The sequence below is a fragment of the Rosa rugosa genome, chromosome 7, assembly GCF_958449725.1.
Source record: "Rosa rugosa chromosome 7, drRosRugo1.1, whole genome shotgun sequence".
Taxonomy (NCBI): Eukaryota; Viridiplantae; Streptophyta; class Magnoliopsida; order Rosales; family Rosaceae; genus Rosa; species Rosa rugosa.
In genome coordinates, this window is record NC_084826.1 from 794,977 (window position 1) to 817,927 (window position 22,951).

General features: G+C 37.6%; 3 protein-coding genes, 2 long non-coding RNA genes and 1 pseudogene across 9 annotated transcripts; 3 read left to right on the forward strand and 3 right to left on the reverse strand.

Annotated features, from left to right (window-relative positions):
• Nucleotides 1–2,846: 2,846 nt before the first annotated feature.
• On the reverse strand, nt 2,847–6,224 carry LOC133722237 (uncharacterized). 4 transcript variants are annotated; one of them, XR_009852571.1, is made up of 9 exons: nt 5,852–6,224; nt 5,590–5,771; nt 4,975–5,033; nt 4,809–4,883; nt 4,607–4,720; nt 4,183–4,226; nt 3,848–3,930; nt 3,325–3,643; nt 2,847–3,093 (listed from the first exon to the last, which is right to left on the reverse strand). It is a non-coding gene; the product is annotated as an uncharacterized LOC133722237 (long non-coding RNA). The 4 variants fall into 4 exon arrangements; XR_009852572.1 differs by lacking the exon at nt 4,809–4,883 and having other exon boundaries at nt 5,852–6,223; XR_009852573.1 differs by lacking the exon at nt 5,590–5,771 and having other exon boundaries at nt 5,852–6,222.
• A 477-nt stretch (nt 6,225–6,701) lies between these two features.
• On the forward strand, nt 6,702–9,439 carry LOC133720815 (uncharacterized). Its single transcript, XM_062147287.1, has 3 exons — nt 6,702–6,857; nt 7,134–8,421; nt 9,086–9,439. Exons 2-3 carry the CDS (start codon nt 7,135–7,137, stop codon nt 9,299–9,301), a joined length of 1,503 nt encoding a protein of 500 aa, XP_062003271.1. The 5' UTR covers nt 6,702–6,857; nt 7,134; the 3' UTR covers nt 9,302–9,439.
• A 402-nt stretch (nt 9,440–9,841) lies between these two features.
• LOC133720816 (probable UDP-arabinopyranose mutase 5) lies at nt 9,842–12,953 on the forward strand. 2 transcript variants are annotated; one of them, XM_062147290.1, is made up of 3 exons: nt 9,842–10,166; nt 11,410–11,539; nt 11,731–12,953. In XM_062147290.1, exons 1-3 carry the CDS (start codon nt 10,041–10,043, stop codon nt 12,795–12,797), a joined length of 1,323 nt encoding a protein of 440 aa, XP_062003274.1. In that variant the 5' UTR covers nt 9,842–10,040; the 3' UTR covers nt 12,798–12,953. The 2 variants fall into 2 exon arrangements, with proteins under 2 accessions (XP_062003274.1, XP_062003273.1); XM_062147289.1 differs by lacking the exon at nt 9,842–10,166 and adding an exon at nt 10,265–10,283 and having other exon boundaries at nt 11,622–12,953.
• Nucleotides 12,954–18,864: 5,911 nt separating this feature from the next.
• LOC133723329 (uncharacterized protein At4g13230) lies at nt 18,865–19,747 on the forward strand. Its single transcript, XM_062150141.1, has 3 exons — nt 18,865–18,997; nt 19,095–19,163; nt 19,313–19,747. Exons 1-3 carry the CDS (start codon nt 18,923–18,925, stop codon nt 19,535–19,537), a joined length of 369 nt encoding a protein of 122 aa, XP_062006125.1. The 5' UTR covers nt 18,865–18,922; the 3' UTR covers nt 19,538–19,747.
• A 299-nt stretch (nt 19,748–20,046) lies between these two features.
• Nucleotides 20,047–21,143, reverse strand: LOC133720811 (DExH-box ATP-dependent RNA helicase DExH12-like; annotated as a pseudogene).
• Nucleotides 21,144–21,208: 65 nt separating this feature from the next.
• LOC133722550 (uncharacterized) lies at nt 21,209–22,220 on the reverse strand. The gene is made up of 4 exons (XR_009852816.1): nt 22,109–22,220; nt 21,846–21,994; nt 21,608–21,677; nt 21,209–21,506 (listed from the first exon to the last, which is right to left on the reverse strand). It is a non-coding gene; the product is annotated as an uncharacterized LOC133722550 (long non-coding RNA).
• Nucleotides 22,221–22,951: the final 731 nt, after the last annotated feature.

A 22,951-nucleotide genomic window follows, 5' to 3' on the forward strand; every position in this document is an offset into this window, starting at 1 on the left:
TCCTTCATCCATTCCATCTTCTTTGTCTCTCCATTTCCTTTCCATTTTTCTCTCCATTCTCTAGTTGCAAAATTCTGCGTTTTCAAGTAAGAAGAAGAAGAAGAAGAAGAAGGAGCCGGGAATATCATATCCTCCATCGTCCACCTTGAAGGCTTGCTTCCAAGATTCAAGATTTCAACGTTTCAAGCACTCCATCTCCATCTCCAACTCACGGTGTAATTCATTCTTTTTCCTTATTTAATTTCGTAGGAATTTGTTTCTAGTTAACAATAACATTAAGGGCAAAGTTTAAGCCCAATTTCTATGATTGAATAAAAATTGTGATTTCTTTATGTTGATTTTTATGTTGCTTATGTGAGATTGCTTAATTGATTTTGGATTATGGAAAACTTTTATATGTATGTGTTCTTTGATGGCCAACTTGGGATATATGCATGTAATTGGTGCTAGATTTAAGTAGTAAAGGCTTTGGACAAAAGTCGAAATCAATTAAGGAGGATTGCAAATAGATGGACTTTTTCATACTAGGTTGTGCACTTTGGTTGACATCCTTTCTTTGTTCTTCATGCATTGAATGTGTTCTTGATTAGCTAGTTTTCTAGACTATGATTGCATGTTCAATAGGTTTAATTTAGGTGCTTTCACTTAGATTAAATATTCAAGGAAAGTAAAATATGGGAAATCATTTGCTTCGAATGTTTCACATGGTCAACTTATTTCTCATGACATAGATAATCAACTATAGGAATTGTAATTGGATTTCATTCATATGATTGTAGTTTTGATCTTTGTTTCTTGTGTTCCACCCTTGTATATGTGTTTTTACACTTTCTTTATTTCATTTAATTTTAATTCCAATTCTATAATCTCAAAACCCCCCTTTTTATATTAACTTGTATATATTTTTATTCTTTATTTTACTTTTGTACATAATACTTTTTACTTTATTATTTTAATTCTTTATTTGTTTTTGACAATGACAGGTGTACCCTCAATCCCCGGAATAGAACGATCCCTATTTGCTTATACTACTAACGATGTTTTCAGGGTTAAATTATGCGCTTGCTTTGAGCGTATCATCTATTTGCAATTTGGCGAGGCAGAGTGGCGACGTAGGGATGCAGTGAGGCGGCGAGGTTGAGGAGTTGGGACGATGGAGTTTGCCGGTGGCAGGAATGGTTGTCGACTGCACACTCTCTCTGTTGGGGGAAAAGGTGGTTGGGCCTGGCCTTTGCTTTTGGGTCGTGCTGGTGTTGTTTTGTTTCCAATTTTTCAGGATTTATTTGTTTATTTTCAGTTGTGTTGTTGGTTGGTTTTGTATTAATAAGTCCCTACTTCTCGGAGCTAGGGTTGGGTTCCTACTCCTTTGAGCTAGGATTAGGTCTAGGTGGTATGCCATGTATATGATGTCATTCTCGTGGACGATTTGGTTCTATTTTGGTTTACCTTTGTTGTCGAGTTGCTGACATGCGATCCTTTACACGTGGTCTGGTACTTTTGGACACGGTGTTGAAGAGGACACTGTCGTTTTTGCGGTTGATTACGAGGTTTTACTGGAACTTTCGGGTCATATGTCTCAAGGTAGCCCTGGACACGGGTGTTTGGCGGTTAGAGTTTGGGCCCTTTGGCTTGATGGTTTATGTAACTGTGGTTTGGGGTTGTGGTCATGTCCTCCCCAATGTATTGCTTTCTGGTTGAATGAATGAATGATTTTCGGTTTGTCAAAAAAAAAAATGTTTGGAGAAAAAATGAAAAAGAAATTTTATCTTGAGATGAGGGAAGTTTTTCTTTTTGAAATGGGTGAGATGAGGGAAGTTATATTCATAGAATGTGGGATGCGAAGTTATCAAACATGCTTTTATTTTTAAAATTTTATTATTATTTTACTATTTACCGTAGTATCCTTCATGTATTAAAAACTATTTTAAATTGACGTATGATCTAAGGATCAAAGTGGGTTCTCCTAGTAATATTATAGATTAAAGGAAAACATACAATACGCACGGTAGATAAGATTCATTTTGATATAAATGGTAAGAGAGCTAGTATATACGAAATTTTGAAGATCATTCGTACATGTATTATATATTTTTTTTATTACCAATTTCATATAGATCAGATAATTATTTGAATATGTGGTTTACGTGACGTGATAAAGATATAGAAGTAAATTAGTGTCATTCTTCACCAAATTAATACTCGTGGTTGTAAACATTGGAGGCTTCAATCTATAGACTCATTTAAGATCTTTTATAAGGGTTGACTTTTCCATTTAGAGTCATTCTATGAAATTATTCTGCCGTTTACATAAATTATTTTTGGTTTTATAAACATTACACCCCATTATTGATTCTTATCCCAAGATTAGAAAGAAAATAATAGCTTAATTTGATCGAAACTTTTATTTTATTTTATTGATTAACGGAAAAAAAATGAATCGATCTTGAAACTTCTAAGAACACTTAAATGTACTCGCGATCTTTAGTCTTTCAACTTTGGAAGACTGGTGATTCGGTCTGTAACTCTGTATGACGGTGAGGTCATTCGGTCTGTCTGACAGTGAAGGCCCGAAGACACACTACCACAAAGTTGGGCTTTACACACTTTTGTTATTGGTGTGTGTTGGGCTTCAGACCACCAATGAATGGTGTGTAAAGGCAATACACACCAGCCCAGTCACCATTGGTTTAGGGGTTGCTAAAGATGCCGTGACAAACACCCATGGGTCACTATCATTTTTGTTGGTGCCAGCACTGTTTAGTACTGTTCACTGATTGGTGAGTATGGATCAAGACATCAATGTTGTAATTGGTGGAATATATGGTTGAATAGTCAGCTCAAGCATATCAATATAATTAGCACCACACCAATTCTATTGGTGACTCTATATTTCTTTTTTTAATAAAAAAAAAATTATCATGGAAAACTTAATTATTTTGAATATTATAACATCTAAATACAAATTTTCCTAGACTAGAAGATTCCAAAGGTGACTACTGTCTTCTTTCATATGATCGAAACCAGATATTGCTCTCGTCTCTCTCTCATTCCATCACTGAACTGCAAGTAGTGTACAAAGTCCATATCTTTCTCCTACAAGCAGAAAAATACACAAGTTAGCCAGAAATTATCCACCTGCAATGACATTTCTTTTAGGGAAGAAAGTTAAAACAAACAATAGAAGTTCTCTTATTCGGTCTGTTATTTAACATGTAAATACATTAATTAAGATTGTGGATGGCAGTAAGCACATTTTGTGTTCATATATATGATGCAGAGGAGAAAATACAATAGAAATGCGTTTTAAAATGAAGTTGGCTTTACCTTACAGAGGCATATTCCCATAACTCTTGTCGGTACGATTCAGAAACTGAAGTCCAAAACCATGTTGGTGGCTTTCATATCTCGGTGGAATGGAGATAAATAAGTCTTTTGGCTGAACAACAGCAATACGTAAACTCATACTGAAGTCCAGGCTTCCCTTGATTTTATCTGTGACTTATATCAAAGTAAGCAAACAGGATTAGCTAGATGAAACTCCAGCCAGAAAGGCATCGTATAAACTTCAAATGTTGTAAAGTCCATATTCTCCCCATCTCCGTTAGGTACCATTACCATTAGGCATGAACTCATAAACAAACATCTGCAGAAGTAGCAATAACACAATTCGATTAATGATATATCATGTGGTCATAATACATTGAACCATTCAACGATACCAGCATGCCACACACATTTATGTTACATAGAAACAACTATGTTTAAGTGAAGAGACACTAAGCGAAACAGCGAAGTGGATCCATTTATGAGTTCAACTTCCAATTGATAAAGTTCAGACTAAACTGACCTTGTGCAGAATGAGAAGGAAGAAAGATATGTATCTGAAAATCAGCCGACTCACACCAATAAGAGCCATCACCAACTGCAAACCTGCAAATCCCAAATAGCCAAGAAACCAAATCAGAACACTATGCCATCAAAACATATAAGAAAATCAGATTTTAAGCTCAAAAAACATGAAAACTAACAAAACCAAATTTTACTAGACAAAAATGAAGAACTATAACTCCGCACAAAACCACAAATAATAACCAATGTTAACATGAAGTGATAATAACTTTTGAAATACAAAAACATAAGCTTGGTGCATATCCAATTTCACAAAGAAGAAAAAATACATACCCTGTTATTCATGTCATTTGTAGATCAATGTTGACCATGGATTCCTGAAAGTAACAGAGCCAATAATGAAACAACAGAACAGAAACAAAATTGCAGTTTGAGGCCAATAATGAAATAACAGAATTGGAGACATTAGTTAGCAGGCTATTTTGTAGGATTGGTGCTCCATGTTTTCTGATTAATCAAGCACAATCACCACTTTAACCAACACCACCACAGTTACTTTTTGCCACACTGCACCTACTAAAGATTGGCTTTCATCGCAGTTTGAAGTTAATTTCCAAAAGCATTAGGAAACAATAAGAATGAGATGAGACATAATGATGCAAGTACTAGCTCAACAAATGGAATATTGCCGCTTCCTAATCAAAAAGTTTTAAGGAGGATATTACAGTCCTTTGATGTTAATGAAAGACGGTCTTACCATCAGAGTTCTGTTGCATGTTTTATTTCCCGAGGTCTGGATGTATATGACCTTAACACTTCCAGAGGACGCTGGTATGCAATCAGTTTCATATCGATCAACAATTTCAACAACCTGCTAAAAAGATGTTCCTGATTAAGGACATGTAGAGCTAGAAAAGAATAGACAGTTATGCATCAAATTGGGTTTCACTTGAACATACATATCGGGAAGCAAATAGGGTAGCAACTCTAATGTTTATCAAAACGATTGCAATGAGCATGAATGCTGTGATTACCTACAAGCACAAGTGTATAAAAAGTACAGTTGGAATTCTAAAAGGTAAATGGATACCAGGCAGACATATGATTCATTGCTAGAAAGCCTACCCATTTTGGCGTGAGAATTGGCTTGCATGCTGGAAGTTCCTGCTGAGTAAATCTTGAATCTGAAAGGATTAAATTTTCAAGATACCTGTCAGTTTATGATTAATCATAAGGCTACTAAGAACCTAAGTACCTAACTATTTAGCAAGGCACTAAACTGGGGCTTTTTGCAATTGGTAATTATGTTGCATCAACTAGTCTTTCATATAGGTAAACTGGAATCACATAAAGATTTCCAAAACCAGTTACCACATCTTCCATGAATTGATTATAGTAATAGTGCATTATTTATGTTAGGCTGCCAGATGTTATATGCCTCAAACTTAATGTTTAGCATTGTAAGACCACCAGTGCTTGTTTCTTGAATATGTACAAGTTGAGTCGTATTAAATCAGTATAAATAACATGAAACTATCTCAAAAACTCACTTTCACAAATTTGGATCAGACATAATCAACTTCAAGAAAACTCCTAAACCTAACAAATACAAACATCTAGCTAATCGAAACCCGAAACACGAAGGCAGAAACACACAAAATCTCCATCTGGGAATTTCCCATATGAACTCAAATCCCCAAAAGAAGCAAAAATCCAAATTCTTGGAGAAGAAAAATTTACATTTGGGCCACTTGGACCTCCTGGGAACAGCTGAATCGGCAGATACGGCGCCGTATTGGAACTCATCAGATACAAACCCTAGCTTTTCGGCAGGAAAGACTCAACCTTTTCCGATAATTAAAGAAACCCAGAAGATCAATTTGATGGGTTAAAGAAACCCACATGCTCACAATACCATGTAACTGTAAGTATCAGATGAGGAAGGTGTTGTAAGATTCAACGAAAAAAGCCGGCTTTTTACCCAATTGAAAGAAAATAATACCTGTTTGGGGCGGAGGATGATGCCAAATGATGAGTAGAGATCAGGCCGATGATCTCGAATCGAGACTTGAGGTGGGAGACCCATTATGATTCGAATCCATAAGAACCAGATAGGAGCTTCTCACTTGCTGTTGAGGAGAGGAGTGATGCTGACATCTTCGAGGTCGTCGTAGAGGTGGGTGTTGTTGCCAATACAATTGAAGGAAATTGGGAGAGAAATAGGTCCACAGATCTCATTAGAACCAGCAGAATTAGGCAGATCTACAAGCGTGAACAGAAATAGGGTTTGGAGAAAAAAATGTTTTTTTGGTCTGGTTGGGGAAGAAAATGTTAAGAGCATATGAGGAAGAAAAGAGGAGTTCGATCAATATGCTGGGATATAAAATTGGACCAAACCCCCATTATAATAATAGAAAATGCATCGGCACCAATATAAGTAAACGTGAGGCTACCATTTACTAATAAACAAATGCATACACACTATTATAAGTAATAGTGAGACCATGCAAGTACACATTTGGGTTGGATTTCTCCCACAGACACCATTAGCCGATTCGTGCCCAGACAATGGTGTGCTTAGCCCACTTTTGTGGTAGTGACAAGCAAGAAAGCCCAGGCCAGCCCAAACCAGACCCGGCCCAGAGGGTAGGTCAGGTGTTGAAGTTAGGGACAGCCACGTTATCCATCATCTATCTGATGAAAACTGCATGTAAAAATGCGGTTGCATGCAAATTGCAAGAGCCTGCTGCAACTGTGTCAGTGCTATCCTCACAACGCGTGTCATATATTCAAATGGTCCTTTGATAATAATCTATCCATTATGCGTTTTATTTGTTTTTATATACTGCGACTGTCTTCAGGTAATGATGAATTAAATCCAACCCTAGCTAGAAGAACATGTCCCGTCAAGCTTGAACCATAAAACCATAGAAGGAGGTGACGAACCAAGATTTTACCATGAGATCGACTCAAGCTAGCTAATTAAGTAGCTAGCTGTCCAAATTCAGGTAAAATTTGCGGAAGCACTGTATTTTGATCATCGGTTGTAGGATTAATCAATTTCTTGGTTGTTTCTTAGAAATTTACCTTAATTTTTAGAACTCTGATATTTGATCCTTTGTTTTCATTTATTCTGTTTCAATTTTGTTGTTCTTGGATAGTTTTATTTGGCAGCTTGCTAGATGATAGTAACCTTGAACATTTTTTTTGTTTTCGTTTTTCTAAGGTTGATAATAAAGTTTTGAAAAAACTTAGCAATGAATTTGTTTGCTATTTGTGTATAGAATGGGAGATCCAAGTGGGGAGTATGAGATTGAAGAAGATACTTACTGCTGTGAGTACTCTCCCCAAGTAGATAATAATACTGGCAAGGTGAGTTGGATATTGAACAAGGGATGGGGGATTGGGAAGAAACTTTTGGTGACTGGTGCCGTCATTTCTTCTGCACCGTTTGTTCTCCCACCACTTGTGGTTACATCGGCGATAGTGTTTGCCTGTTGGGTTCCTTCCGGGGTCGTGTTGGCAAGTTATGCTTGTTCTGAGAAGATTATGAGTAAGTTGCTCCCTTATAATAGTAGAAGTAGTACCACAGGAAGAGTATTAATGTCAAATAATGAGGATGAAGAAGAGTTTGAGGATGCTGAAGAAGGTGTAAAGGTGGATGTGGGTGAGTATTTGGATGTGGAGGAGAAGCCGATGTTGGATGGGATTAATAGGGTGATAATGGAAGGGTCAAGATATGAGTACAATGAGGATGTCCTGCTAGATGAGAATGCAATCAGTGATGGGGTGGATGTCTTGGTGTTCAATGTAAATGAGGGAGAGGAGGAGTTTGGAGTGACGCCAATTGAAGTGATCATGACAAGTGTAGTACCGGAAGGAAGCGAAGGTCAAGAAAAAGTAAGTGACTTTGTGGGAGAGGGGGAAATGGTGAAAGAGATGAGGGGATTGCTAGAGAAAATTAGGGATGAAGGCAATGCTGATGATGGAATGGAAATGGACAATCAGGATGTAGATGGAACTGCAGGATCAAGGAGGGATTCCATGTATATATTGCTAGATAACAATATAGTCAGTGATGAGGTGGACGTATTTGTGTCGAATGTAATTGAGGGGGAGGAGGAGATATTAATTGAAGAAATTGAGGAAAAAGAAATAGTAAATGACTTCATGGAGGATGAAGAAGTGATGAAAGAAACAAGAGGATTGCTAGAAAACATCAGGGATGCAGCTGGCAGTGCTGATAATGCAGTGGCAATGGCAGCGCTGTATGCAGGAGAAATTGAAAGAGGTGAGGAGGAGACAGATGAGATAACTAGAAGTAATTTTGAAGAGACAGAGAGGGCAGTTGACAACAGAGTCACTGATGCTGATGTTGGCTTGGAGAAACCTACTCATACCATGGAAGCTGGGTTGCCAAAAGAAAGTGAAAAAATTGAAGAAAAGAAGCATGTGACAGGTGATGTGGGTGGAGAAGGTGCAGACTTTGCAGAGCTTCCAATTTCAAGCAGGGTCGATGTTACTACTGATGCTAAGATATCTTCTCGGAAGAGCGACATCCATTCCAATGGGGTTAGAGATTTGCTTTATGTTCTTCTGATATAAATTTCACATATATGGTTTGATACTTCCTTAAATATCTTGGTGAAAAGTGATTTAATGTGTTGCTATTGCACTGTCAGAACAAATGCCTTGGGAAGGATTAATATTTAAAGTCTTTCTTGCAAGTTCTCTTTCAGAACAATTATGCCTTTCCACCTGATCACAAGCTGAAGACAGAACTTATGTTAGTGTCCTAATACTACTACCATGTACATGTGAGACTGGGAGTAAAATTCTTCTAGTGCTCAATATGCTGGTTTTTGAGTTGTTCACCTCCATTAGAAATGTGATCAATTGCTGTGCTGAAGTTGTGTCGGTCAAATTGTATTGCATATTATTCACTGCTAGATTATAATATGGAGAGAAACAAGAAAAAGCGTGACAAAACAGTATACTAGTCATAATGGAAGAATTGTCGGAATGTTTCAGTAAGAATATAACAGTGCACTGTGCAAGTATTCAGCATGTTGTATGTGTACACTGTTTTCTGAGTGCATTTTATCTTATCTTAGCAGGCTTATAGGTGAAGCATTAATGTGCTTGTTTTCTTTCAATCAAATTTAATTTCTGTCTGCATAATGTTTCTGTAAATTAATGTAACTAGTGTAACTGAATTGACTTGTTGCTTCTTCAGGTACTTAACAAAGAGGACAAGATATGGAAACAGATTGATGCTATACGAAATATCGTCGGATATAAAGTCACACCCCATGCAAGTTATATGGAGGAACTACAGGCTCTTTACATCTTCACCGGAGTAGAGCCACCTACATCGTTCATCGACCCTCCTGATCTTGCACAAGTCGACAACAAACTCCGTTTTCTCATGTCCATAATTGGACTGAAGTAGCCTGTAGTAGTGCTAGTTCGTAGACCATCCGCTGTCCGATTTCGAGTTTACATATCATAGGGCCATACCAAGACATATGAATATCATCTTGTGTATTTGGATTAGTCTATTCTAATTAGGTTTCAGAGTGTTATGTTTCGTGCAATAGTGGTGGGACTTTCTAGCAGTTGTGAACGTACTCTTCCTGTTACATAAATTTGGTTGTGGTTACATCCATGTTACCACTATGTGTAGTTGTGAAACGTGGATAGACTGTGATTACAAACTCTCGAATATTAGTCCTTGCTCCCCTTTGTGAATTTTCAAATGCTTGCAAAATATGCTTTCGTGCTTCAATCAAGTGTCAAGACTCAAGAAATGATCACAAACACTAAAACTCCACCAAAGTATAGATCGAATTTTTGAACCGAATCAAACCAAACCATCACTAACACTAAAATAACGGTTCAGGCCTAAAAGGGTCGGGTCAGGTCGGGCCACACACGTGACACGTGGGGGCGGCAAAGAGGCGTGCAAACCCAAAAACAGGTGGCCAATGAGTTCTTGACCTCAGAGACGGAGAAAACACAGTCAGAAATCTCGAAAACCAAGTGACAGCGGATCTGCTTCTGTTTCTCACACGTTGGACGAATTCTTCTCCTACAGGCTTGTTAGTTGGTTTTGTTAAGAGAGAGGAGAGAGAGAGAGAGAGAGAGAGAGAGAGAATGATTTATATTTATGCTTTTGGAGAAGTATTTATATGAATGAGTGTATGAGAACTCCGCCTTCTCTGCTATCTCTATCTATTGACTCAGCTCTCCTCAACATCTCCAGTATCTCCGATCTCTCTCCTCTCCCTGACCACATAATCTGCGATCTCTTCTTGGTACTGTTCTCTCTTTTTGCTTCACTGATCCAGTCACTTTTTCATTCAGTGTTTTTGGTTTGAGGTGTGAAATATGGATTGCTTTATGGTTTTGGGTCAATGGGCAGGCTTGATCCGGTGAGATATGAACTGGGTTTGTGTAAAGTTTGAATCTTTCATGGTGATTGATGTTGGTTAAGTGTCTGCTATTCATAGTTTGCTTGCTTCATTCATTCATTAAGTGCTTTTGGTTTGAGTATTTGAGGTGTGATATAATGGATTTCTTTCCGTTTTTACTTTTTAGGTAATGTGCGAGTTTAATCTGGTGAGATATGAGCTGGGTTTGCTTAAAGTTTGAATCTTTCATCTTAATCAATGCTGGTTAAGTGTGTGCTGTTCATTAGATTGCTTCATTCATTCGTCAAGTACTTTTTGAGGTGTGAAGTAATGGATTTCTTTCTGTATTTGGGGAATTGGGCAAGCTTAATCTGGTGACATATGAACTGGGTTTGCTTAAAGTTTAAAACTTTCATGATAATGTCTGCTAGTGGCAGTTGTTTGACATGCTGATTAGGGCCCTTTTGTTTTTCGAAACCTGATTTTGTTGAAAACTTTAATGGATGCTGAAAACTTTAATGGATGCTGGTTAAGTGTATCCTAGTGGTAGTTGTTTGACATGCTGATTCTATTGATTAATTTTGTTTGAAGATTTCAGCCTTTTGGATGATTTCCTTTGTGTGGTGAAAAAATGGTGAAGATTATTTGTAATGGTTTATAATCTCAAGTACAATTATGCTTTCTGAATCTTTGAAGGCTAGCCCTGCATTGTTGATGAGTTTGCCATGGCTATATTGGATTGAGCTAATCTTCTGGGGCCACATGGCTCACTTATGGGACCTAAATTTCGTTTCTTGATGAGCTAATGAAGTTCCTGAATGTGTTCCAAAGATGTGACATTCAAACCCTATTTACTAGAGATGGAGAGTGTTTGTTTAGCACAGTGGAATTAGGCATGCACACGCACCTTTAAAAAGATCATCATGATGTTATTCTGTGTTTGTTTCTTTTTCTTATAGACCTAATGGTTTGTGTGAAGAACATTCAAATAACAGTGAAATTTCTCAAGAAACTGAAATGCAATCCTTTCATAATTTGGTGCTGTAGTTTGATTCTACTTGTGGCTTCTGTGCTATTTTGCGTTTTGGAACATCTGTTGAATTTTGCTATACCTTGTTTGTTGTAGTAACACTTTTTTTCTTGACAGAAAACTTTGAGTGCTGGAAAGCTGAATGAGAAAGTCTTGAAGCTATTCATAGCAACTGGCAAGGATGAAGTCCTTTCACTAATTGAGGCACTTAATATTCGGCAGATCCATAGTCCTGTCCTTCCTACCAGTAAGTTAAATTTGTAAATTCCATTGTCCTCAGCCATCTATTTAGGTGCACTCTTCTTCTGACCTCCTAGTGTCTCGTGCAGGATGTTCTGAAAAGTTCTGAGATCGTGTGTAATTGTGTACGCACTGTATACATTTTGAAGCGAAAGATCAAATAACTACAAAACGCTAAGCAGTACTGATCTCTCAAAGTCTGTTTCAAGATGTCTAACGCAACCATCAACGATAGTGAGGTTGACATTGTGATTGCAGCAATCAACCCGGACCTGAAATCATTCTTGAATGAATGGAGACCAATTATCTCGCAGTTTCATCTGATTATTGTCAAAGACCCTGATATGAAACAGGAACTCCAAATTCCAGAAGGATTTAATGCAGATGTCTTTACCAAAGCTGACATAACCCGCAAGGTGGGGTCTTCCACCTCTATTGTCTTCTCAGGTTACTCGTGCAGGTACTTCGGTTATCTGGTATCACGGAAAAAATATATCATCTCAATTGATGATGACTGCACCCCGGCTAGGGACAGCAATGGTGATTTAGTAGATGTTGTTGCTCAGCATATTGCCAACCTTAAAACTCCAGCAACCCCTTTCTTTTTTAACACACTTTATGATCCTTTCCGTAAGGGAGCAGATTTTGTTCGCGGTTACCCATTCAGCCTGCGGAGTGGGGTTACATGCGGGCTATCCTGTGGACTGTGGCTCAATTTGGCTGACCTTGATGCACCAACTCAGGCCCTCAAGCCAGAGCAGAGGAATTCTCGATATGTGGATGCTGTAATGACCGTTCCAGTGAGAGCCTTGCTGCCTGTAAGTGGAATCAACATTGCTTTTGATCGTGAGGTGGTTGGGCCAGCTTTGCTCCCGGCTTTGAGGTTGGCAGGTGAAGGAAAGTTTAGGTGGGAGACGATGGAAGATATATGGTGTGGAATGTGTGTAAAGGTTGTATGCGATCACCTGGGGCTTGGGGTCAAAAGTGGGATGCCTTATGTATGGAGAAAAGAACGAGGTGATGCCGTTCAAAGCTTGAAGAAAGAGTGGGAGGGGGTGAAGCTGATGGAGGAAGTGGTCCCTTTCTTTCAGTCGGTTAGGTTGCCTCGATCAGCAGTTACAGCAGAAGATTGTGTTGTCAGTATGGCAAAGACAGTGAAGGAGGAGCTGGGAAAGGTGGATCCTATGTTTGCTCGTGCATCGGATGCCATGGCGGAGTGGGTGAAGCTCTGGAAGTCAGTTGGATCCAGCTCATCTGGAGCTTAGTGGTTAAGCTCTGCAATTTTATGTTTTAGCTTTTCTTTAACAGTAATTTACAACTATAGAATTTCCTGATGTTGATCTATCCCTTATGACTAACTATAATGATGAATTTGATATCAAGTATGGGGTTGGAAATAAAAAGGTTTGTTGTTTTCAGAATATGGATATTTCTGGATACGTTACGAGGAAGCACGTACTGCAACTTAAATATGATGGTAGTTTCCAAAGTGATTTTTTATGCCTGCGGAAAAATCCACTGGGAGCTCAGTCCTCTTACTGAGGCATTCTGCAGATTCTGTTCTCTCTGAATTTTGAGGAATCATTTTAAAACATTAAGGGAAAAATGAAATTTAACTAAAGGATCTTTGAGAATCATTTTCGCTTTCCAAAAGTACCAACGTCTACTCAAAAAGGCCACAAAGAAGTGAAATGCGAAACAAATCAAAATCTTCAGAAATACAAAATGTTATGACTTGCTTGTCGGTAACTTTATATTCAACTTTATAAAAAATAACTTTACTCAATGCAATTTTTTTTTTTTAATAGGATTTGATGTTATTAGATATCAAAGCCATGAAAACAGGCCAGAGTCTAACATGCACTTACATAAGAATCCGGTAAATCGGATAAAACCTATCTAAGCCAATACTAAACTCATTAAAGTCTAAGGGACGCTCGCCAGAAAGCAAGCCTAAGACGAGCAAGAACAAACTCGCTATTCTAAGGAAACATCATTCATCTAGTCTAATTTGCCAGCACGCCATTGTGGTACAAATAACAACTAGAAACATCTTAGAACAACTCATAGAGATTACTCCAACTCTAGAAGGCTTGTAAACCGGATGTCTAATAGCAGAGACTTAAGAAAATACTGGCTCCGCCCCCTTAGGGTTGGAGCCAGCACCCTCCTTAGCCTCATCAAGAGCCAACAACCTCGGCAACAGGTTGGTCTTGCTCTGCTTGTCCAACGCCATTGTAGCAAACTCAACCAGCCCAAACTTGAGCTCAAGACTAGGCCTGAAGGCCCAAACATCCGTCAGACCAAGTTTGAGCCCAGGCCCACTGGCCCAAGCCCAAACCCGATCCAGAGGGAACGAGAACCTGATCCTCTGCCTCCAGCCAGCCTTTGTCGCTGCCAGGCCATCCGGCAGCCGGCTGTTCCACCCATTCATCAAGCGTTGACCACCCTGGCCAAGTCGTCCGGCAGAAGACCCACATCTGCCCTCAACTTCAACCAATATGCGATCGATCCATGCGTTGAAGATCAGACTGTCATACACCTAGCCACGACGTTGCACGCCAAAGGTCGTTCGCATCTGCATCTTCGGTATCGTTCCGGGCCACCACAAGACTCGCAGCCAGTCCTTGCCGTAGATCACCAGAGTAAATCCAACCCCGATGAAAATCCACCAGATCGAACCCAACCCCGACTCAGGCGTTTCCTGCATCAATGCCATCCACCAGTGCAAACACCAACACCTGCTCTGCAGGAGAGCAACTAATAGGCCAGTTCCACCATCGAAGACCCAATTATGCCGCCCAGTCAGATGCCAGAGCAGCCACATCAACACTGTCCTCCAAAGGCTGCCTCGCCATCCCTCACACCAAGGATGAAGGCGGTCAGTGGTGAAGCATGTTCGTCAAGGCGAACACAGATGCGGAGATGACGGAGATCTCCATAGAAGCAGCTCATTGAAGGCGGCGGCGCTAGGGTTCCGAGTGAACTCGCTCTCCCTCTCGACTCTCATCTCTAAACAAAAACCCACTTTACTCAATGCAAATTTGTCAACAAAGACTTTGTCGGTTTTTTCAATCTTTTAAAAATCAATTTTATCCTCGAAATTCTATCGGCACAAAGTGGGTTTTCAATTTTTCAAAAAACTAATGCCAGCAAAGTGTGTGCTCAAGTGAGTATTGAATTTTTTTCAGGAACAACCTTTTTTCTTTTTGTTTCAAAAAAACTACTTATGCCAACAAAAAATTTTGTGCTAAAGTGAGTATTTCATTTTTTTCAAGAACAACCTTTGCCAACATACTATTCATGAGTAAAAGTGAGTATTCAAAATTTTCAAAATCAATTTTTGCCGTTGTCGTTAAAAAGAAAGAACTACTAATTGTGTATAAATTAATTCACTAGTTGATGTTAGAAATGGGTCATCTATTTCCTCTCCGATTCATTTAGTTCTAAAATAAGTGACAATAAATCTCAATTCTTTTAGAATATCTTTAGCCAAATTAGCTAAAAAGTCATTTTGGCTAGCCACTTTAGAAATACATATGTAATAGTGCTCTCTATTTTAGCTAATTTTGAATTTATATTATGTTTAAATAAAGATTAAATAGTTTAGATATATTTATAAATTACATAAAATAACTCGAAAATAATGTTTTAAATTATAGAGAGTCTCATCTCGCTCTCTATATTTAAGAGCGAGATAACTAAAAATTATAATGGAGAGTCACTTAGAGAGTCTGGTGCAGCTGTTAAAATAAATAAAAAGCTATATATGCTATCTAAAATAGCTAATGAGCCAAAATAGAGAGTCTACTAAAGATGCTCTTAGGGGCCTTTCAAAAAAAAAAAAAAGATGCTCGTAGGGGAGTGAAATCCACACTCCTCATTTTACAATCCATACTCAGTGTTTCCTTTTTTAATATTTTAACATCACATGCTTACAATCCACACTATAAAATAACAAAACTTAAGATATTAAAAAAGGAAACATAGAGTGTAGATTATAAAATGGAGAGTGTGAATTTCACTCCCTTAATAATATCATAGAATGGCTTTAAATGGATAGTCACCAATGAGTCACATGGATTGAAATCTTCAATATTACAACCTCGAGTATTAAGGGTAAAAACTTCAAATTGTACCCAAACTATTGCGAAAGGTATTATTTAGTACCTACAAATTTTTAATTTATTTTACCCCAAAATGGTACCTTATAGTACATCTGTTAGTTTTCTCGTTAAAGTCGCCTACATGATATTGCTATATTTGGTAACAGTGCAATACTCGAGGTACCATTTAGGGTAAAAGAAAATTTGTAGGTACCAAACTCGATAGTTTAGGTATTGTTTGGAGTTATTGCCCAAGTATTAATTTGGATAAGAATGAGATTGCTTTGGTTGGATACTTCCAATACTCCAAGAATTTAACCAAGGAGAAAATCTTCTTCTATATCTTTATCACGTAAACCACATATCCAAATAATTATCTCCGCTATATAGAATTGGTAAAAAAAAAATATAATACATGTACAAATGAATCTTCAAAATTTCGTTTACACTAACTATCTTACCATTCTTATCAAAATGATCAATCTTATGTACTCTGCATACTGTGCATATTGTATGTTTTCCTTTAATCTTATGTACTGTGCATATTGTATGTTCCTATTCCGGCTACCGAAAGTTCTATTGGAGGACAATAGATATCTATTGGGGGGCAATAGAGGTTTATTTCCTCTCTATTGGGGGCCAATAGACGTCTATTGGGGGGAAATAGATGTCTATTAGGGGGCAATAGACGTCTATTGGGGGACAATAGAGGTCTATTGCCCCTCTATTGCGGGGCAATAAACCTTTCCGGTGAGATTTTCAGAAAATTCCGGTGGGCGGCAGCCGATGATGACCGAATTCCGGCAGCATGTGACCGGAATCCGGCGGCAGGTGACCGGAATCCGATGAAGTCTCTATGGTTTCTCTCTCTTCCATTTTCTCTTTCTCTCTCTCTCTCTCTCTCTAAGTAATAAAGGGGTGAGGGTAAAATGGTATTAAAAAAAATTAAAAAACAAAAAAAAATCCTTAATGGGGTATTAGGGAAGACCTCCTTAAAGTGTTTTGGGTAAGAGGGAATTAAAAAAACTTAATGGGGTAAGTGGGAAAAAAATCTCTAAAAATGGGGTAAATGGACAAAAACCCTATATACATAGCATGTAGACTCAACAATATAACGCCATAAAAGTTTAATATGATTCTATATACACCTAACCAAATATTATCCAAATAGAAAGAGTATTAAAGGGGTAATAAATGAATTACTATAAAGTAATCTTATCTTGTTGTATAAATACAAAAAAAGAGCATCAATCAAACTCGAACTCATTAGTCATTTCAATTAGAAAATTGAAAATGAAGCTGGGACAAATTTACTGTGTTGTCTTGCTCATTGCTCTAGCCTTCGGTTCAAGCAATGCATTGATAAACTTTCCTGGGACAAAGAAATTTGTTCGCATCGTCAACAATCTGAACAACGGAGAAAGACTTAATCTTCGTTGTCAATCTAAAGATGATGATCTTGGTGTTCACAGTCTTGTTGTCAATGAGCAATACGAATTTAGCTTTCGGATCAACATCTGGAGAAACACACTTTTCTTTTGCCGTTTATGGTATTCGGACAAGCATACAGAATTTGTTGCATTTAAAGTTAGTCTTGGTTTTTATACAGATTGTGGCAATCAAGATCATTGCATATGGACAGCCAAAGAGGATGGAGTATACTTGAAAGATAAATTGCAATATTTTTGGGTAAAAAATTGAATATATGTATGTACATGAATAATATGAAGCTCGATCCATGATGATGATCACAATGTTTTTAATAAATTTCATCGATTGTCAAATTAATAAATTGTAACCATGCTATTCGCCCACTGACAGCAGCAACCTGATTTTTTCCCCTCTATCTCGCTCTCTTCCCCCTCCGGTGTACGCATTAAGACGATATAGAAAGAAGAAGAAAAAAAAGTAATCAAATGATCTTCTTTTGGTCAGAGTAGTCAATATCAAACACAACAATATTTTCAAAAAATAAAACAAGGAGCCAAGTTTTAAACAAACATTTCTCTTTATACTGTGAGTTTGGCCCAAAAAAAAAAAAAATCTTCATCTATATGTGTAGTGCATGGTGGATAAACCAGCCTGGAATAAAATTTATACGCATCGTCAACAATTTGAACAACAGAGAAAGGCTTAATTTCCGCTATCAATCTAAAACCGATGATGTTGGTGTTCACAGTCTTTTTGTCAATGAGGAGTTCGAATTCCACTTTCGTATAAACTTTTGGGGCCGCATACTTTTTTTTTTTTCTTTTTTTTTTTCTTCTGCCATTTGTGATATTCAAACTAGCATGCAAAATTTATTGCAATTAAATCTAATATAGATAAGTGGCGGAGATCACTGCATATGGACAACCCAAGAGGATGAAGTATATTTAATGAAAAAATTAGATATATTTGGAAAGAGAAATTGGTTAAATAAGTAAATTTAATAATTAAAATTAAAATGTAGGGTGTAATGAGCAAGTAGGGTGAACAAAGAAAATGGTAGGGTGACAATAGCCGCACCCTTATTTATTTTTTGTTTGTTTTTTTAACTCGGGGTGTTAATCCATTAATAATAAATGAAGATTACATTACAAAATAATTCACCCGAACAACAGGGTTACGACAAAAATGAGCCAGGAAAGAAAGCCTTAAAGTAAGATGAGTGAAATTCACACTCCGCATTTTACAATTCACGCTATAATATTCTTTTAGTATCTTAACTTCACATGTTTACGATCCACACTACAAAATGACAAAACTTAAGATACTAAAAAAGAAGACATAGAGTGTGGATTGTAAAAATGAGAGTGTGGATTTCACGAGAGTGTATTCCATGCACTGACAGTGCATGGGTACTTGCAATATGAATGGATGTAATTTTTTTGATATTAAAATATATAAAGGGTGGGATTAGATGAGTGGTTATTATTTTTTTTGAGATTAAAATAACTGACAGTGCACTTGCACTGTCGGTGCATACAATCCTCTCCAGGATTTCACTCCCCTTCTTTTATTACCAATAACAATCTCCCCCAAAGGCCAAAGTCTTAGCCAGTCTAAATAAGTGAGATTAATCCCTCTGCTAAAATAAGATTAGGTGTCCTAGAATACTGGGTCATATTGGCCATAGTTAAACACAGTTTTCTGACCAATCATCTGCGGAAAATACTCTCCATGCACAAAAAGGCTATTTGGGTTTCTCTGGTTTCGTTATATATTCAGCTTCTTGCAAAAACCACTTTCACTACAAAACCATACAAGTTAAAAAGACCCGAAGACAAAGTAGCTCTAGAACAATGGCAAGCCTCACCACCAAACTTGGAGCAATTGCAAGGACTCCAACTTCTAGGATTTTTTCGAGACGGATTCAAGTAAAATTTATGCTCTTGGTTGTATTTGTTCGATTTGATCTGAATCCTATTACTAAAGAGGATATAATGTTTGGTTTTTAAAATGTATAAATCACAGGTGGGTTCGCAGCAAGGAAGAGACGCACTACAACAAGGAGCAAATGAAGCTAGGAATACTGCTGAACAGGTAATCCTCGAACCATAGACAATATCGATATTTTCTTTTTTGGTTACGCTTGATATTAGTCCTATCTCAATTCCCTACACTAACTGTTTCATATCGATGTTATTATCGCTTGTATTTTTGTGTATAATGAGTTATGTGAATGAATGCAGGTGGCAAATCAGAGCAATGATATGGCTGGGAAGGTGTCTGCAACAGCACAAGATGTGACAGAGAAAGCAAAGCAGACAGTGCAGGATGCATGGGGCTCAGCTAAGGACACTGCCCAGAAGGCGGCCGACAACGTCATGGGAAAGGCACAAGAATCAAAGGAGTTCGTCAAAGAAAATGCAGAGCAGGTCAAGAAAAGCATGAACACCAAGGGTCCTATCAATTAACGACCATCACCATCATTTCTCCTCTTGTCCATTGATCTACCCCTGTATATCTATAACTATTATCTATATATATCCATTGTTGGGATATTAAAATATGGTTCCTTTCTCTACGAGAAAGTGATTAGTTCATTTTCATGTTTATGATGTATCAGATGTAAAAGGCTAGGAACCTAAGTGTGAATAAATCCTTGCTTAAGATCTGTTATAAAAGTTATAATTTAGCTGCTGAAAAGTATATTTTAGTTGTTTATTTTGTGATCACATGCCTTAATCCATGGGTTAATTTCATGAGAAGCCAAAAAAGAATACGAGACTCTGCACGGTTTAAGTAAAAGAGCAAGCCAAGAAATCAAAGAGAAATCAAAGAAATCAAAGAGAAACAAGAAAGTAATCATCAGTAGCATTACACCAGAAAGCATCACAGAGAACCCTGATCCAGCAATTTCAAGCAACTAGACTGGTGTATAATCGATCATATAACACAGCATCATATACAGATCTGATGAAGATTGATTTCACAACTCATGATCATAAATCACATTTTTTAAGCAAAGCATGTAAGGCATTTATATATGAATGGAATTGCATCACCACAAATTGCAAATATTCACACATCAAGAAACACAACTTTTCATGAAAAATCATGAGCATTTCATCATTAGTACGAACCTAAGAATCATAATGTTTCTCACAACCATTTGATCATAGCAAATATTCACAAAAGTCAAAAAAGTTTTCATCCTCTGATTTCAGTGTCTTCACCTTCTTCATCAGGGCTTGCTGGTTCTTTAACATCGACAGTGAAGTTATGTTCCTCATCACACCCCAAATATGAATCACACATGAAATACAGTGTATATATATATATCTTCTTTCCAGCTTCTGCAGGAGCCGAAAATCTAAGCTGGATCTTCGACTTCTTTAGCAGGGGAACTTTCTTGATTGCAAGCAGTGAGTTAGTCTTGGTATCCCCGACTCCTAGCCACCACCCCTCTTCTTTGGTCCTCGGATATCTCGGCGCAACAACAGGGCCAACATGTTCATGGTCCACATCAACTTGCAAACTGATTTTCTCCCCAGCTCTTACATTCTCATTCTCCAGCACCTTAAATGTCATTTCAATGCTGGGAAATCGTTTGCAAAATTGTTCAATATCCTCCAAACTGTACATCTGACATCTGAAGTAGTTCACGCCTCTCATCATACTCCATGTCAACCAAATCAGATACCCTCTCTATATTCTTTCCAGGAAATTCTTGGCATCTCTTCGCCAGCTCCCTTGTGAAGTGAGGAAGCTGTAGAAGCATCGAGTCACGATCCCACATCCCCTGACTGACCATCTGGCTGACTTCCATTGCTAGGAGAGAGGTTTAGCCATCCACCGGTGGAAGCAACATCAACCATTGCGTGAAGCAACCTACTTGCAGAAAGGAGAACCTCACGCTGGTCCAATGATAGGTTCCCAACCACATGATGCCTTGCAAAATGAGCCTGGAGAAGAGCATATGTTTTGACGTGACACTACTAGAATTATGGGCAATAGCCGCATACACTATTGGTGACATATTTGGGCCAAAGGCCACACATGTACGTGCCTATTACCCATTGCCACGACACAGCCACTATCTTTTAGGTCAGTGCGCTGTGGAGGGGTTGCTTTCTCCTTAATTGTCTCAGTTTTGTTGTGTGTGGCTTCTTCTGACATGGTGGGGACCATGGGTAGGAATCAGAGTTTCGATTGCTTCTATTTTGTTTTTTTTTGTTTTTGGTCAATAATTGCTTCTATTCATGGTCCAGTACTGAGTCCTCAGTCCTCTTGCTTCTTTGTAGTTCCGAAATTGAAATTGACTAGATTCTTGATATTATTCATTTTATCACATCTTTTTGGGGATGGATGGCTTAATCAAGTTGGTGAGTACATGGGAAAGCAAGAAGAGCAGCTTCAGTTTGCAATTGATTTGGCCGAAATCTGAAAGCAGAGGCAATCCATGTTTAAAGCTTGAATCTTTTGAGTGTCCAAGTCCATAATTGAAGTTAGTGTTGAAGAAACAAACAAGGAACAGAACTCACCTATACCAGGATCTCAATGATGATCTTCTTGGGTTTAATCGCTGCCATGGTTTCAGCCTCCTACTCAGTGCTGAAATTGGGGATCTTGGATTAGAGATGATAGGCACAGACCCATACAAAATTCAGTCAAAAAGCCATAATCGAAAAACCATAGACAACAAAAATCATCCAATTTTTCTCCCACATCTATCGAATGAGCCTTCAAAGAAAATTAAAATAATAAAAACCAAAATGGTACCTGTTTGTGTTATCCACTGGAGCTTCTCCATGGTCTTAGGTTCAAGCACGACGAACGAGTTGTAATGGCTGATGGCTTTTTCATCCCAGGTGATTCGCAACCTCGCTCTCCACGAACACAGTCTGAAATCTCTTCAATCTCTGCAATCCCTTAATGCAAAGAAAAACCACAATCGCATCAGAAATCACAACCCCTACTTCGAAAATAGAAATTAGGTGAAATTGATAGACCAGAGTTGAATAGATTGGGGATCTAGTCCCTACAATTCAGACTGTCCAGGGTAATCGATCATGGTGAATTTGGAGCAGTAAGACCAGATAGAGAGAGGTAGAGAGAGACCAGAGAAAGAGATAAGTTTTTTTTTTTTTTTTTTTTTTTTTTCTGAGAAGAAGATGAAAGAGAGAGAGAGTCTGAGATTCAATTAAGGGGGGTGTACTGTATTTGGATTTGTGCAGACTTTTTTTAAATGACAGACTTTTTGAAAAGTCCATAGACTCTTTAAAAAGTTGATAGACTGTTATGGATTTCTTAAAACCATTGATTTTAGCAACAGACTTTTATTGATTCATGAAAATTTATATACTTTATTATGAATTACTTCTACAGATTTCCTAGGATGTACAAAATATAAAAAAAAAACAAAAAAATAAAAAAAATAAAACAAATGCAGCCCAAACACAACAAAATAATAACTTGTTGTCTCTTCAATGCTCCAGTATATTCTAATAGAAATTGACTCAAATAAATGATTGTTCGTCTGTCTAGCGAGTTTGTTCTCATTCTTAATCTCCCAACAACATAAATATACAATATAGATCACTTGATGTTTATGGTTAATTATTCTCATCAATTTTGTTTTCGCCGATTAACATATATTGTAGCAATATTGGTCAATGTCTTGATCTATAATCAATCAATTGAAATTCAATTGTTCAACCTTTTTTTGAACCATAATATAAATTCAAATTAATGAGAATAATTAATTAATAAGATAAAATTTAGTATGGTTCAAGGTCTTAGGGTTAGACCACAATATTTGAGTTTTAGGGTTTCATAAATCATTTTTATTGCTATTAGGGTTCGAAGTATCACAAATGAAAAAAAAA